Source organism: Meleagris gallopavo, chromosome 6 (assembly GCF_905368555.1).
Source record: "Meleagris gallopavo chromosome 6, MGAL_WU_HG_1.1, whole genome shotgun sequence".
In the NCBI taxonomy this organism is placed as follows: Eukaryota; Metazoa; Chordata; class Aves; order Galliformes; family Phasianidae; genus Meleagris; species Meleagris gallopavo.
The window spans coordinates 36,477,409-36,495,488 of NC_139409.1; the positions used below are offsets into that span (position 1 = coordinate 36,477,409).

Here is an 18,080-nt window from a genome sequence, read left to right on the forward strand (position 1 = left end):
ATTCCAGCTATTCTTCGAATTAATAAAAATGCTTAATAAAGCTTCATCTCTCATTTGCAAAGAAAACCTTCAATTAATGTTAATCAGCATCCTCAGAATGTGATCAGGCTGGGTTTGTAGCTGGATGTGCTGAAACAGTTCAACTGGCAGATGGAGCATTTTCCAACTATTTTAATTAATGAATGCTCATTTCAAATGTTAATGCAATTAAATAAACAGGCAAAACAAATAAAAATAATATACATTATGAAACTGCCACTATCAGAGGAAGTTTTGTACAAAAAAGTGAGCCTTGCTCAAACCCAAAAAAAGCCCAGCCATCCTCTGCTGGCTATGTAAGCTCTAATAAAGACAGGGCTTGCTTTTGTTACTAGCTTTTTTCAACTGTTTCTCAGGGATTGACATTTATATCACTTCCATTTTAACCTGCTGGCATCAACTGAGTCATTTCTTCTCCAAGTATTAGAACATTTTTCTGCAGAAAATGAGAAAGGATTTCCTTCATGTATTAGAGACTTTTTTCATGTAAGATTTAGGCTGCCCCTGCTTCTTACCTCTCTCTATTTGAACTAATTGCCTGATTTTTTTTTTTTAAGTCTTTACTTTCTGTGAACCTTGTATACCATAGCACTGATGTAGTCCCACATTCGTTTGGGTTTATAAAGAGTTCAATTAGCCCCTTAATGCTTAGTTCAGTCACAATTAAACCTTCCCTGTTGACTCGGCATTGGTCTTTCTAAAGGCAGTGGAGGTGTTTTTAATTATTCATTTTCTGGTTTGTTTCTTAGAGCAGTCTCAGCTGTGCTTTATTATTCAAAGGTTAATGCAAACTGAGAACTGGGTAAATTAAATTTGTTTGGCAGCTAGCAACTTGATGTATTGCAGACACTGTGAAATATGGATGGGTGGGTGGGTGGATGGATGGATGGATGGCTGGCAAACAGTCAACACTTTGCTACTGTGACATTTTAAAAGCCAGATTTTATCTTTAAAACAATTGTTAGTTGTGTTACTATGGCTGATAGCTAATTAATGTTCCATAATGTTATATTCTCTGTAACCCATTTTTGTTAAGAAAGCACATAGTTTAGAAAGCCAAGAAGCATTAACAGCTATTAGAGAAAATTGATGTAGGTACCATGACTAATGAACTATGCCACACTAAGGCACTGCATTGTATGAAGGGAATCATGCAGTCAGAAGTTTTAATGAAGGGAGTCCAAGGAATTTCAGGTGAAAGAGGGTTTTATTAACTTTCAGCGAACAAAATGAATAGTTGAGTAGTGAACATGACATGATGTCGTATAATAATTGTATGCCTTGGGTACATTGTGAGGCATGGAGCATAGCCAAGAGTTTTCATCTGTTCTGTGTGCAGGGTTATTTCACTAACCCTTGCATACTGTGGAAATCTTTATTGCAAATATAACAAGAATAGTTTCACAAGAAATGCCTTAAGACAATACCACGTCACTTATTTGAAAAATCTACCAATGCTGCATTCCTTTGAAAAATATTAATCAGATATTCACAAGTTCCCATCCCAACTGATCCTAATTAAAATTCATGTCCTGTTTCAATGACTTGTATCAGCAGGCTGTGAACTAAAAAGAAATCTTCATGTATCTTAAGAGGCCACTCTGGGTAAAATACATCTTTCTGTGGATAAGCATTATGTTGTATGAAAAAATGCTATATAAGCTTTTGGAATAGTAACGCCAAACAAATTCATTAGTTTTTTTAATTTGCTTTTTCCAAGCATTGAGTGTGTAGATAAGAGATTTTTCTTGTTTCATGTATAGAACCATTTCTCGTAGATTTTAAATATTGTTTCAGTACAGTGTTTTTAAGTGAGAACTTTGAATTAACATAATCCAAGAAGCAGTTGAACCTGCTTCTTGTTTATGACTTCTTAAGATAGCATAAAAATTGCCAACTAAAGCAGCTTTCTGTATTAGTGACAGGAGTCCTTAGGATAGTAACTTAGAAAGTGCAGCTGCAAGGTCATTTGTACCACGCTGTCATTAGTACAGTATGTGCTGTATAATGTGTGTAATTACGCTGCTACTGATGAGGTAGGTGGATGAGAAGGTAGATGAAAATAGGATGGCTTGTGAGGCAAGACGGTGACAACGCATCTCAGCAAAGTCTCTGTATCCTTGTACAGTAAATACTTCACATCTGCCCACTAGAATATTTGAGATAAGACCGTCAGGAATTTTTCTGTGCTTATTTGAATAATTTCTAATGTGATTTTAATACTTCTTCCTGGCTGAATATATCACTTCACTGACAGAGCTCAGAACACCAGTAAGATGTGTCATGCAGGACTAACTACAGTAATCAACTACAGTACTCAATTTTCAACCCACAGCATTGCTGCAAATCCAGCACTACTACTAGTAGAGTGTAATTGATGCAGTATTTTCTTAATTGTATGTGGTTATTATGTTATTTTTTTGTTGTTGTTTTCTATTTTAGTGCTGGACCCAAAGGAGACAACATTTATGAATGGAGGTCAACTATACTGGGACCTCCAGGGTCAGTATATGAAGGTGGAGTTTTCTTCCTTGACATTACCTTTTCACCGGACTATCCTTTTAAACCACCTAAGGTTAGTAGGAGGATATTAAAAGTCTGATAGGAGTCCTCTCTTTGTGATATTTTTAACATCTGTATTGGTATAATGTTGTAGGATAAAATATAAAACTTTCAAGGCAATAATGAATATTTAAACAGAGTATTTTGATGGAAAGAATTTAAATGATTGCCTAAAATTTGCTTGCATGTCTCTGGTACAGTTGGATAGATATGGATTTATTTAGCAAATTGTTGTATAATTTCCAGCAGTTATTTGTTTGATTTGGATTTGTTTCGACTATGAAGGTAATTATATTTGAGTTGCATCTTTTGGAAGCAGCTGAAGAATCTTTCCAGTTGACCCATATCATTCACCACGGGTCTGTGGCAGTCTGACAAAATATGCACCTTTTGTGCTACCTCATACAAATTACTTCTCCAGATGCAGACTAACCTACTCATTGCAAAAATTTAATTGCTTTGTGTTGGCTTTCTGGAAGGCTTTGGAAATATGTCAGCAAAGACAAGAAATTGGATAGAAAGTCAAGAACTAACAGAATTCCTTACAGATTTGTTTTCTAATGCTGTCAATAATGATGCTAACCACAAAACGTAAAGCTCTTCCAATAATATGAAGCTGGCAGATCATTACCATGACAGGGAAGGCTTAGAATTTCATACAGGAAATATCTAGTGGTTTTGAAGACCACAGAAACAAAAATGGGATGAAGAGCAGTAGTGTAAAATGTCACTATAATAACTGTTGAGAGAGGATGTCAGAATGGGATATTTTGGTTGATCACAGGATTATTGCAAACCACCAGTCTAGTGCATCTGAAAAAAGAAGCAAATAGATTCCTAAGATGCATCATCTGACATTTCCTATAGAGATAAGGAATTGCTGGCATTATACACAAGACACTTGTAAGACTTCATCTGGAAGACTGACTGCAATTCCTAACACCCGTATTCACTAGCATAAGGAGAAACTTTAAAATTTACCCAGCAAGGTTGTTAATAGAATTAAAGAAATTGATGGGCCTGTGTATTATAAAACAAAGTGAAAATAAGTTAATTTTCCACCTTCCAAGTGTGAACAGTGAGGTTTTGGAACAGGTCCCCATAAGAGTTGTGGAAGCAAAAATGCTTCCCTGTTTTTGACACAGAAGTGAAAGGTTTGAGATACCATGTTTGCCTATAATAGATGAGATTGCAGTGAAAGATAAGTTGATCCCTATTTGGTTGCTGTAATATGTTTAAAGAGGAGCACTTGCAAATACAATTTTAATGCAGCAATAGTAATGTTTATAGTAGTTTACATTATTATCAGAAAAAAAGTGTTAAAAAAAGAGCAAGAGATGAGTTCAAAATTCTTGTCATTCTTCAAACTGCACTTTCCCAATCAGTGCCCTAAAGATGGGACAAAACGCCATAGCAGGTAGAGATGACTTAACTTTGTTTCCCATTTCTAGTGTTCCAGTTTAGAGAAACTTTAAGATCACAGACAAATACTACAGGAGTTGTAATCTATGTTGACCACAAATTTTCTGATTTAAATAATTGTGATTGTGCAATGAAGAAAAACGTTAAAACTTTATAACTGGAGGCTTCTGTCAGTCAATTAAAGCATGGAACACTGAACTCAGGCAATGCTCTCTTCTCCTTACTTTCCTCCTATTTATTTTTTGAGTATATTTGTTTAGTGGGTGTAGGCATATCCACTGAATGGATTTCTTGAGTATAAAACAGAACATGAAGCTCTCACAATGATCCAAACCAGATATATCAAGAATTAAATCTGAAAAGCAGGTTGCAGGGTTATATTTTCTCCTTCTTTTTGTTGAATCTGTTGAATTTTAGGCAATGTATACAACAGCATCCTTTTAAAATAGAATGTAATAGTCCAGTTTGCTGCTTCTCCACGAGACAAAGACTTTTCCAGTCCACCCTCAGTTGTGTTTGGCAAGTGTATTATTTTCAGACACAAATAGTGGAGCTGTGCATTGCTTATTAATGAAATATCAAGCAAAGTGGCAGTTCTTACTCTGCTTTTTAATACATTTTTTGTCTGTCTTTATCCTGAAGCCAATTGTCATTGTGAAAAATGTGTGCATATAAATCATATGAAAATGTATTGCTTGATAAAGAACAAGATAGCTGATGATGCCATATTGTATTACTAGAAGGGCAGTATTTATGGTGAGAGAAATTGTTATCAATAAGAAAGTAATGAGTACATGTGCACAGGGGACTACTGTGTCAGATAGAACTAATATTTCACTAGTGTATTTTGTACACATAGATTCTTATTCTATTCACTTGAGCCACTGTCATAAATAACCCCTATTTTCAATCCCACTGTAAGAAATCTTAAACTGTTGCTACTTCTTTACACATTTTTTTCAGATCTTGTGAAATTGATTCACAGGTTAAATAGTCTGGGAAGTCCATTGAATAAAACAGTGTGGAAAGATGACTATGACAGTCATAAGGTAGCTGCTGCCAGTCAATGTCATTAGGAAATGGTATCTAAATATGTTCTCAAAACACTTATTTCTAGCTAAAGAAAAGTGCTGGTTATGTGGAACATAACATAAGGCATCACTGTACAGTGCTATCCATATCACTGTGCTGGCAACTCTTCTGCTTCACCACGAGATTTGTGATATTGGGACTCTCTTTAAAATCATTGTTATTAAGATTATGTGAATAAATAATCTTAGAATTTTTTAAAGTATATCCCACTCTTCACGGCTCAAAAAAGTTTAAAAAAGAAAAAAAGAAAGCAAGAAAGAAAGAAAAGAAAACTAGAGAGAAAATACGTAACTGTGGAACATACTGAGTAGAACATAAAATGTATCCCTAACTGTTGGCAAGGTTACCTCCATGTCAGTACATGGCAGAAAAGGATTAATTCGTGTTTCTTGCTATGATTGAATTCATACATTCCTCCTGAGATTTCTGTGGGCCACTTTCATCCTTCTTTTACCATGAACTAAGGAAACATTTAAATGAGTACTGTCAAAACTGATCTACTAAAAATGTGACCACAGAAGACCAGGGAAGAAACAGAAACTGTATTTCCCAGATGTGATTACCTGACCCAGCTTGAGGTTCCAAAGGCAAATGCCTGTGTCACATAGTTATTGTTATTAAAGGGCCTAATCCAAAGAGTATTAAAATCTACAGAAAGGTTTCTACAAGCCCTTTTCCAAATCTATTCTGAGATGTCGCATACTCTTATCATGCATGTGCATTTTGTAATTGCATGTTGGGAAACGAAAAGTAATTTCTAAACTAAGAAAATAAATTAATATATTGAAAGTAAATTCTGGATAAATGTACTTTATTTTTTATTATTCTAATTTTTTAAAAAATGATGTAACCATTTTTTTGTTTTGTATTATACAAAGATCTTCATATTTTCTAGAGAATCCAAATTCCTTCCATAAACAGAGTTAATGATTATTCTGACCATATTGATCAATTCTGCTTCATATGGGAAAATATTAATTAAAATTAAAAATCTGAGGGCACATTTGCACATGAAGAAAAGATGCTTCAACCTCTTTTTGAGAATGAGGGGAATGTACAAAGTCATTTTCATTTGTTTTTCCAGATAGCTAACCTACTTTCTTCAGTTTTTTCGCCTTTATCTTTATTCCTTGTACTATGTCTCATTTTATGTTCATGGTTTTGTACATGCAAACATCACCGCCATCAGACTTCCCTTCAGTCTTTCCCCTTCTATCTGCCTGTGTAGTGACACCTGTTATGTCAGTGTCTCTTTAAAGCTCGGCCATAAGCACAATATCAAAGTAAGTTTTTCTTTTCAACAAACTAGAAGGTACCACATGGTAGGTCAGAGCATAATTTGCTTTCATGGTTTTTATTTTTCCCCTTTGAAGTCAGTCTATTTCAGTCTTTCAGCTTGGTCTCATGCCTTGAAACTGGACTCCCAGCTTTCTGAACCAAAGTTCAGTGACCCTTCAGCTCTGTTTGCCTTGAGGACTCATGGCATTTTGCTTCCATTTGCCATCCCAGGCTAACTTCGATTTCTCTGTGTAACCAGAGAATAAGATTTTTAGAACAACTCATCTGAGAATGGACAAATTAGCTTTGGCTTTCTGGGATGCCTCAATCAATTAAAAATCCTGGCTGGCCTCCACTGCAAGGAAGTTTCAGTAACTCCATGGAAATAAGCTGAGCAAGCCAAGAAGTGGGCAAACTGAGGAACCACCCCATCCTTACAGCAGTGCCACAGGTCTCACACTGGGTTTGCAAAATGCTGAACAATATATACATGATCTCTGCCAAAGGCCAAATGCTAGTGAGATTTCAGTCTTGGTCATAAGGTGAAGAGGCTTCACTTCAGCCCCGAAATGAGATGTCTGCCTCATAGAACAGCAAGTTCTAGAATCAAGAAATCTGTGGCCTATTCAGAGCAGCCACTTAAAGAAATGAAGAAAAGTGCTTAGATGGCTTGCCAAAGAAATAACCTTGCATTTCTCCAATGCTTAAATGACCCCTCAGCCCATTGTGAAAATATCTTTGAGATTTCTTCTTCCTGCTATCTTCCTTTCCTCCTTAATGGATTCAGACAGTTCTCTCCTTGACTTATACAGAGGAAAGCTCTCTTTCGTTTCGTCTCTCCCTCTCCGGGGTTTTGGATGGGATATACAGCTTGCATAAAAAGGTGGATGTGTTTCTGTGGGTGTATTTAGGTCTCTCTGAAAGTAATGCCTGCCATTTATTTTCATGGAAACTACAACAGATAGAAAGAGCTCAATAACACTATTCAACAGAGCAAATTGTCAGCTACAAGACACTATTTTTACAACACAGTCATCACTTTTAACCATGCATTTTCACCAGCTATGAACAAGAGCCCTCATTATACACGCTCATAAAAATCTGCACCAGCAGCGATGACACACTGTCACAGTTACCACTGCTGAAATGGACTATGCACCACCTTACTGTACTCACATCCACTCTTCAGTCTCCAGAAATGTTTGGGAAGTCGGGAAGTATCAATGAATGTCATTTTGTAAAAGTGCCCCTCTGCTGCCATCTGTCACATGGCAACAACATGTAAGGGAATATTGTTGGGAAGGTTCAACCTCTACTGCCATATCACCAACATCTGCCTCTGACATTGGTCACCAACATAATAAAATAGGAGGGATTACTTTTGGAGCAGACCTCATAAAACAGTAAAATAGAATAACAGAATCATTAAGGTTGGTAAAGATCTCTAATACCGTCTAGTCCAATGCATCAGCCCATCACCTTAATGCCCACTGAACCATGTCCCTAAATGCAACATCTACATTCTTGAACACTGCCAGGGACTTCCAGTCTACCACTTCCCTGGGCAGCCTCTCCGCTTTTTCTAAGAAATTTTTTCCTAATATCCAGCCTGAACCTCCCCTGGTAGAACTTGAATTCATTCCCTCTAGTCCTATCACTGTTACCTGGGAGAAGAAGCTGACCCCCGCTTCGCCACAAACTACCTTCAGGCAGCTATAGACAGTGATCAGATCTCCCTTGAGCTTCCTCTTCTCCAGACTGAACAATCCCAGCTCCCTCCCACTCCCCATAAGCCTTGTGCTCCAGTTCCCTCACAGCTTTGTTGCCCTTCTCTGGATACACTGCAGGGCCTCAGTGTCTTTCTTGTAAGGGGTCCAGAACTGAACACAGTACCCAAGGTTTGGCTTCACCAGTGCTGAGTTCAAAGGGATGATCACCTCCCTGCTCCTGCTGACGACACTATTTCTGATACAAGCCAGGATGCCTATGGCTTTCTTGGCCACCTGGGCATACTGCTGGCTCACATTCAGCCAGCTGCCAACTAACACACCCAGAACCTTTTCCTCCATGCAGCTTCCCAGCTGCTCTGCTTCAAGCCTGTAGCAGTACACGGGGTTTTTGTGACTGAAGTGCAGGACTTGGCACTTGTTAAAGCTCATACAATTGGATTTAACCAATTATATATAAGTATACAAACCTTTTGACCTGAAGTCTTCTACAGTTTAACCATTGTGGCAAATTAACAATGCAATGTTATAGGAGCTAGAAATATTGAAGGAAGTGTGATAATTCTGTCATCCTGCATAGTGTCCTGCCAGGCCAGGAAATCTTTGCTTAATCTTTCATACAGGTATTTGCAGAACAACGAGCACTCCACAAGAGCACACTCCCCGCAGGAGTTGTCACTGCAGTGGTGTCTGCATTTACATCAAGAATAATCTTCATTAATAACTTCTACACAGATATTTGACTGTGTTCAGTCTATTACAGTGTCAATTCAATTTAGCAGTAGCTGATACAATATGGATATATCTATCATTATCCTAGTACTCTGCTAGCTTTATTTTTTAATTTGAGTGATTTATAAAATCTCTTAATCCCAACTCTACAATTAATCTTGCTAGGGACTTTAATCTCTGTTGACTGAAAAATAGTTCACAGGACTTGAAAGCTGCAGTATGCTAAATCACCTCTAAATCAAAATTAAAATAACAGTAAACTCCATTTCCTCCCTGTAAATCTCATACGTCTATCAAATGACTGAAAAATTGTTCTCAGCATTTGAAAGCTTAGCTGTTTTAGATTAACTCTGAGACTGCAGGGGAAGTCTTTTCCCTTTGTAAATATAATATACAGTGTGTGTAGAGTCTGATCTTAATGGCAATATTAAACATCTCTTCAGTTTGTTATATGTAATTGCCATAGCACTAATCTCTATGCACAAAATATTATTTAGAATCCTTCTGCTGTGGTACAATCTTTGTACTAATTTCACAAATTCAGTGTCATCTACGATGGTCACTTCCTTTTATTCTCAGCTTTACTCTACTTTATCACAGTTAGTGTGTAAGTGATTGGCTGTTAAGGATACTTTTGCCAACTTGCAAGGGTAGATGAGAAAAAATAAGTTCCTTGATATTGCTAGCCTAAATTGCTCAAACAAAGCTTACTTGGCAGACCCATACTTTCACTTACGTTTGTCTCCATTAACCCAGTTTATATGTGAGCCTCCCAAACTCACAGTCACCTTAAATCCAGGCTGTTTGATCACCACTGTGTACCATATCTTCAGCTCTGTTGTAGGCAGGGCTTCAGTCTGCCTTCTGTTGCCCTTCCCATGACATGACCAGCCTTTCAATACAACAGTTTCCTGTCACTGTTATCCCTGACACCACGTGCCTCATCACCACTTGCTGGAATGCTCCCTGTATGCCATAGGCTGTGTGTCTGCAGGCAATGCTGCACCTATAGGGCAGTGCACAGTGTTCAGCTCAGTGTGGGTCAACTCAGGTGGCTCCTTCAGAAACTTCAATGTGTCCCCAAATGACAGCATCATGGAGACATGGAGGGCAGAAACCCTTTAGGCAGAAGAAGAGATCCACAACTATATTTTATTACCAATACATGCAAAAGACATTTGATAGAACGATACCATGTAAATCTCCAAGATTTCCTTTGAATTCAGATATCTGAGAATTCTTTTACTACCTGCCAAGTTGAATTGCCATTTCTTCTAATGAATGGATTTCTCTCTTAAATTTATTAATTTATATCACTACTTTGTACTTACTTGTTTAGTCTGGATGAAAATCGCTCTAACCAACAAAGATCTTCCTTCTTTCTGGAAGCTGGTCGCCCTGCCTGTGCTAGGGGGGTTGGAATTTCATGATCCTTGGAATCTCTTCCAACCCAAGCCATTCTATGATTCTTTCCCTCCTCAAAGCTTAGAAAGTTCATAATTTCTTCCTATTTCCTACAAATGCTGAATATACCAGGTACCTGCAGAGGTATTTTATGGGGTTGTCTTCTTCTTCTTAGCGATGGTTTGCAAGTTGCCTGTCAAACTCACTTTCAAAAGGGGACCTGGGATGGCTATTGGATACTTTGGGAGCTATGTAATTGTGCCACATTGCACATGTTCTCACTACCGCATAAAATCTGCTCATGAACTGAAAGTGCATCTTACATCATTGCTCTTTCTTGTCCTTTTTTATGTGTAGAGATGCATGTAGATAGATGTGAAAGGGAGTTTTATCTATATTATTACTAAAGAAGACGAATAAACTGTAAAGGTGCAAAATCAAGTCAGTTCTGAGGGAAAGGAGCACTTGGGGAACTCAGGGAGGAAGTGTGCCTGGGACAATACAGCCTACGTGTTTTATTCTATGTAAGAGAGGATTTGCTTTGTAAAAATTAAAAGGGCAGTAAGTCCTTAGAAGTGTTGCTGCCTATAAACAGACTTTATTACTGAATTTCCATATGTAGTTACTAAATATAGTAAAGATTATACTGATTAAACTAAAATCATTTTAATAAAACTCACGCTGACTTTGTCAGATAATGCTTTTGACATTTTGCGTCTTACAATATTTTTTCAATTCTGAATCTCTCTAACCTGGACAATTTTTTCCATTTCCTTTTTTTCTCTCACACTGTTCTTTTGCTTTCAGAAAGCTGTTCAGTTTAGGAACTTTTTTTACTTGCCCTCTTGGGTACATCAGAGATTATGTAAAACCCCCTTCACGTTTTCTGCTATTATGTTTGTTTAAACTAAGTATATTTCTATAGAGCACACGTTTAGCATTGCTGTGCTTATTCATATTGATATTTTTTCCAGAGATGGGGTGAGTAGTTACTCAGCTTCAGAATTACCATGAATATAATGAATAATTACTCACATTGCATATTGTTTCATTTTCAAAAATGCTAAAAATTCCCTCATATGAATACTATTACATGCCTTTTAAATCATGATCACTTCTTTGCTATGTCTCACACAATGCATTTTGTTGCAGCAAATGCAGAATAGTTTGCATATCAGACTTTTCTGTAGGTCAAACAAAAGTAATTATGAGTTAATATTTCCTGCTAGAGATGATCACATATGTTTTCCTTTGATGTATTAAACCGTGGCTATTTTTTGCCCACTAAAGTTTTCTAAGAACTGTCTGAAGTTCATCTCTTGGCATATATTTAAACCTCGCCCTTTAAACAGTGAGCATCATGAGGTCAGTCATTTATTATGCACTTGATGTGATAATCCATTAAGTATCCCAACAATTGCTTGTGTGCATGCTACTAATCTGTAGCTGCAAAGCAGAGATGGATCATCCTGTCATAGAAAGGCAGCCTCAGTGCTTGGCACAGATAAAATGAAGTGCACCCAGTCAGAAATTTAAGGATGCTAATTAATACAAAGGTTATTACATGGATATTGTGTCCCTCAAAGCTGTAAATAATGTTCACTTAGGTTGCTTTACAGTATTTTTCTAAAATGACTAAAAAGTGTAGGCCTGTTCTTGTTTTTTATTATTCTTTCTGTTTGAGCAGACAAATCTATTGCTCATAAACTCTGACAAACCGACTTGAGAATTCTTACTCCCTCCTGAGCTCCATGAACATCATCATAAAGGGCATCGTATTTTTTAATATATATATAACCTTTTCTGTATGCAGTACAACTTCTTCCACTTCAGGTAGTGCCACTACAGTTTTATTAAAACAGAACTCCTGGGGAATATTAGCGAAAGACAGAAGTTTCATCTCAAGAAGGACTGCAGGATTGCACCCTTGTAAGAAATGAAAGAGCTTGAAAGGAAATTTTGTAAAACTGCAGGAATGAGAGCCCTGGGATCTCAATCCTGCTTCCAGTGTTGGCCAAGCAAAAGAGTTTTGTTTCCATTTATTCTCCTGTGGACTCTGAATCTTTCCCTGCTCAGTCACCCAGCTTCAGTGAGAGGAATGAAGAACAGGGGATAGGAGTTGAATCCAAACAGGCTTAATAAGGCAGTTACTGAGTGCATGTTGTAATTCCTTATTTGCTGATATGCAAAAATGGAGGACCATTTCTTCCTCCAGATACAATTTAGAACTACAAATTCAGTGTGGTCTGAAAGTGCATGAGGTGTGTTTGCGGAATCGCCCCTTTCACAGCTGCAGTGCTTTTACATGCCTCCCTCTGAGTTTCATCAAAGGTTTGGTCACCTTCATTGCTGCAAGTGACATGGTGGCTTCTTGGGTTTAGATCTAACATATGAACATGAGGTGCCAAACTGAGATAGCGAGGGATTCTGAGACTAGATCATGTTGGAAAACCAGTGATCAAAATTACTCTGAGATCCAGGAGTAATTTGTCCTGTATGTAATCAGTTGTCTCCAGTGACTCAACTGTATTCCATTTTACTTTGTCCTTCTTCAATTTTGTAAACAGTCTTTCTGTCCTAAAACTTATACTCAGTGAAAAGCCAGTCATAGCTTTACACGTATTTCTTTTCTCTGTAATCATTTTCTCTCCCTCCTTTAGAAAAATAACCTAATTTTCTTCTTAGAGACTATACAAAGGGTTTTTTTTTATTATTTGTGTAATTCTGTTTTACAATACTCAGAGGGTTTTGGCATTCACCAGTAGGCAAACAGATGAGTTTGTTGTTATTTACTTCTATAACTGAATATAAGTTCCTCATCATTACCCTTCAAAAGCTTCTTTATAGTACGTTTACAATTTTCAGAAAATAGCTCTATTTTTCATCATTTCCCATAATTCACATTTCTCTGACCTGAACTTTTATTCAAAAAAAAAAAAAAAAAAAAAAGATATCCTCTAAAAACTGCAGAACCAAAGAGAGTAAATCCATAGAGAGCACTTACCTTTCAAAAAAAGATAAATTACTCCTCTACCATTCAATTGTCTGAGAATAACTCCTACTATACACCCACACGCTCCCTTGAGTCTCTGAATGGGATTGTTTAGGTGTTTTCATTAGGGGGTAAATGGAATTAGAATGCATCCTTTATAGGAACCATTTAAGTGGCATCAAAGGTTAAAATATGACCATATTAAAGAAAATGGAGCTAACCTGGAATGATGATATCACTTGACTTCTCTCTACATACATAACAGAGATGACCTTGCATAACTTTAAAATGTGTATATGGCAAACTACACAGCGTCCAGAAAGCTACACGTCAGCGTTTCCCACATTAGATGCAATTTGAGGCAGTGTCTGGATGAGGAAAGCAATATGTCATCTCAGCTATCCTGCATCTTACTTTTACTTCTTTGGCATATAAAAACGGGATGGGGCTGCTCAGTTTGTCCTTTTCAACAGATTTAGGATTGTGTAACTACCACCAGGGCAGAGCTTGGAAGGTGAAAGATGATGATGGTTTTCCTGCTGGCTTCCTCAGCAGTTGAGGAGTTACATGGGGCAGTCACCTCTTCTTGCACCAACTCCAGCATCCCTCCACAGAACAGCCTGGGTGGGGAGGCAGGCAGAGGGCAGGTATATCCCAGTTTGCCACAGGATATGGAAATTTGTGGGCCAGTTCAGAATCTGACACTTGGATTTGCTTTTTCTGGGTTGTCTCTCCTCCATGACCAAGGAGGCCTGGGCAACACTTGCCACTGCCAGCCATGGCAAGCTTTACAGCACCTGTGGGCAGCATCATCTCCCACCCCCCATCCACAGTTCCCAATGTGTTACAGCCATCATTCACACAGCGTCTTTTGAGATTCTGAAAACTTCAGTATTTTTTCTGTAGTAAAAATGCCACTGTATATTTGTGTAGTCATTTTCAAGTGCACTGACATGTTTGGTGAGTGGATTTGGCACTGACATGTTTGGTGACCTGTTTGTCAATGATAACCAGCAATCCTTATCATGCGAGTGGGTGCCTTCCTCAGTGTCGTAGGTTTAAAATATAGTGAAAAAAAAATAGATCAAAGTATTTGTGAAGAATAGCCTTCCAACTACAAACATATGTAAGCCTCACTACATTTATCCACCAATAGGCTAAGATGGCAATGGAGTTGAACAGTTTACATAAAATAAGAACTACCTCCATTCATCCAAGTGACTCTCTGAGTCCTGTCAAATTCACAGTGTTCCTTCTTGGCTGCTTTAAAAAGAATGTGTGGCAACTTGTCTATCCTCTAAAATGACAACAAAACAGTTGCACATTAAAGTATGTGCTCAAATTGATGTCATTCTCCTAAACCGGTTACGAGCTCCAACTGACCCTTATCTTGAAATAATTTGAAAGTATAATTTAATCTGTGCAATGGACTCAGTGGGTTTCCCTCACATTTGATGAGACCACATACATATAATTACTCAGTGTACTCAGTTACTGCTCAAATTTTTATTCATGGAAGCATGGAAAAGCACTTTTTTCAGGAAAAGTAATTAAGCAAAAACTTTATTCCAGCTATGTACTGAAAAGTGGAAACAGGGACAAGTTCCATGGGAAAAGTACAAGGAAGCTGCTACGCTGTGTAGGAATGGGGTCAGGAAAGCCAAGGCCCAACTTGAATTAAACTTCTCAAGTGGTGCCAAGAACAACCCTGATGGGCAGTTGGACTTCACCACAACTGCTCTTTCACTCCCTCAACTTAAAGGAAGAGAAAATGAGATGAGGAAGGGCTCAAAGGTTGAGATAAGGGCAGGGAGATTGCTCAACAATTACTGTCATGACCAAACAGACTCAAGGAGTTTAATATAATTTATTGTCTATTACTAATAGGAGAGAGCAGTGAGAACTAAAGGCAGACTGAAAACACTTTCCCCTCATCCACCCTCTTCTAACTCTTCACCCCGAGCACTGCAGGGGAACTGACAGAATACTGACATTTCAACCACAAAAGCAGAATGGTCTCTTGTGCAATTTTTTATTACTTAATAATCATGTAATTATTGGCTTGTACAACACTGCACTTAAACAACACGCTGTCTTTTCTAGGTAACGTTCCGGACAAGGATCTATCACTGTAACATTAACAGCCAAGGCGTCATCTGCCTGGACATTTTAAAAGACAATTGGAGTCCAGCATTAACCATTTCTAAAGTTCTCCTCTCCATCTGCTCCCTCCTCACAGACTGCAACCCGGGTAAGACAAATTCACTTTCATACATTTGCATTCATTTGCAGTTCATAGTCTGTCAGTGTTTAGGATGTGGCTGGTGCACTCTTTTTCAGCTCTGTATTAAAAAAAGACCAAAATTTAAGTTTCAAATTCATTAGAATTGATGCACAGTAAAGAAAGAAAACACAATGTTAAGACCTCTTGCATTTTTAGTAGTTGGGAATAAAAATCTGTTAATTCAGAAAGTTTAATCAGGGGAAAATACTTTATAGTAGGCACTAATTTGTAAATTACAGCCAGGACATTAGTACCAAGAAATATGAATGAGTTAATAAATATTGAAAAAGAAAGCTTTCATTTAAATATGCTGATAGTATGGTCTCTGAAAAGAATATGAACAGTAGCGACAATGATGGATGTCTAACATGGAATCTACAAATAATGAAAATTAATTTAAATGAAGTTTATTCAATATCCTGGACAGCCTGTATGAGCAGTCAAAGCAAGCTGTCATTCATATTAACTCGCATAGCACTTAACCTATTCCCTCGGCTGTTTTAGATTTGTTTTCTGCAATTGACCACTAGATCTGTAATTTCCACTTTCTCTTAACTAATTTGCCAATGAATGGTTCTGATTGCAGCCTTCAAAATTTGTAGTATATAGACATTAATACAGAGTCATTTAAAGAAAAATTAAGAGATCTGTTTATGCATCTTAATCTTCTTGAGTTTGTTTTTTTTATTGTACACTTAGTTTTGCTATATTATGATTAATTTCTATCTAGGTTTTTAAACTTTAGGTTTCCTGTTTCTAAACTTTTCTCCCCAGCCAAAAGGCTAAAAAAGTGCATTTCAAAGGGTGGAATGTGAGATTCTTGTGTAATCAGGGGCTGAGTCACATGCCGTAACAGAAGTCTGAATTATTTCAGAGCATCAGATAAGGTGAAAGTCAACTTTCGATTGCAGTTGGCTGCACTTTTTCCATGTGGGTTTGTTACTGTGTGTAGCATTAATAACTGCAGTGTTCCTTCCAGCTGAGAGCTGGAGATGCTGAGGAGCTGTAGAGGAGTGCTGTGGTACCATTTCAGACACATTTACTTCTGGAGTGCTGGATGCTCTCCGCATACCTCTACAGAAGGCAGACTCCTTGTAGTGCCCACCCCAACCTGCGCTGAGGTGCCTGTATGCAATCAGGTGGAGTGGTGACATACAGATGGGAAATGGACATTTGCTCAGGTGTCTTAGAGACTGGGTAAAGAGCTGCTGAGACACTGCTGCAAAATCAGTAGCTGTCTATTAGAAAATACAACCATTTCAGAAGTTAACAGCAAAGCTATGCTGTGAGTGAGAAACTGGAAATAGATGTGCATTCAGTTGTACTCACCTGTTTATAGAAGCAAATCAGTGGCTTGAAAGCTTGCCAGTTCCAACCAGTGATTTGAAACTTGGAAATGTACCATCTCTGATCTCTCAGTCATTTTCTTTCCCTTAGACCAGTTTACAGACGATGTCAAACAGCAATGCCAACAGAGCAAGTAGTTGAGATGAACACTGAAAACTGTTACCCATAAGATATTATCATGTGTAGCATGTTAACATTCATTCTAAAAATCAGTACTCTTCAGTTTCTTTCAGTTAGTAGCCACAAACATCGTCATGACTGTAGTAAATAAACGAATTTTATGACATGTCATTTTCAATCTAAATGCACTCTTTAAATACAAAGTGGTTGTGGGTTTTGTTACAGCGTCTTGTTAAAATTTGCATTATTTGGGGGGGGGGGGGAGGGTGAGGAGTGAATGTAATTTCTTTACTTATGAGTTCCCCTCCTGTAAGGAGCTGATGGCAGTATCTGTGAACAAGAGTGTCATTTTTGCTTCCCTTTGAGACTACTTGCTTCAAGTCAGATAATTTTTTTACATTAAAAAGTGAACTTCAAATTGTAGTGATGTGCAACAGAAGGCTTTTTACTTTTCAGTGTATTGCCTAATATGCTTGAGTCTGTTCTGGTTTGTCCCACTCATTTTTATGAAAATTTATCATTAGCATATCATACCATCTAGCTAGAACATAGGTAGATAAGCAGGGGTAGTGCATAGGAAAAAGGAAAGAAAAAAAGGAAAGGAGGAAGGGGCAGATAGGTAGAGATATATATCACTGATGTATATATATCACTGAGATACACACGGAAATATATATGCATATATTTTGCTCTCTGTCAGCTGGGAGTGATTTTCTAATCACCAAGCCCTCTCTTCATGGCGCTGGTCTACCCCTTTTTAAAGGCAGCAGCCCAACAGAGATTCTCAATTTGATAAGAAACTCTGAACAATTTGTTCACCATTCATCAGTCAGAAGTAGATCAGGTCAGATGGAAAGGAAACACTGAGTCTTCCACAAACAAAAACATTTGGGACGGGTAAGTTTTCCACCCCCAGCCCCTCTGAAGAGAAGAATAAAGTATCAGTTACCCCCTAGCCTTACATTTATGTAAATCTTCATTAGAACAACAAATAGCAGTGAGAATGGCAGCTAATTAACCCTCAGTCATACACGGTGATTAAACTGAGCTGAAGCACAGCTGCAGTTTCGTTGGCAAGCGC

General features: G+C 37.7%; 1 protein-coding gene across 3 annotated transcripts in view; it reads left to right on the top strand.

Annotated features, from left to right (window-relative positions):
* Positions 1–18,080, top strand: part of LOC100544241 (ubiquitin-conjugating enzyme E2 E2) — a 211,634-nt gene that overhangs the window by 165,325 nt on the left and 28,229 nt on the right. For all 3 annotated transcript variants that reach the window (XM_085226338.1, XM_085226340.1, XM_085226339.1), the window contains exons 4-5: positions 2,482–2,614; positions 15,352–15,499. In XM_085226338.1, coding sequence (XP_085082464.1) covers positions 2,482–2,614; positions 15,352–15,499 — 281 coding nt within the window. The remainder of the gene's footprint in view (positions 1–2,481; positions 2,615–15,351; positions 15,500–18,080) is intronic.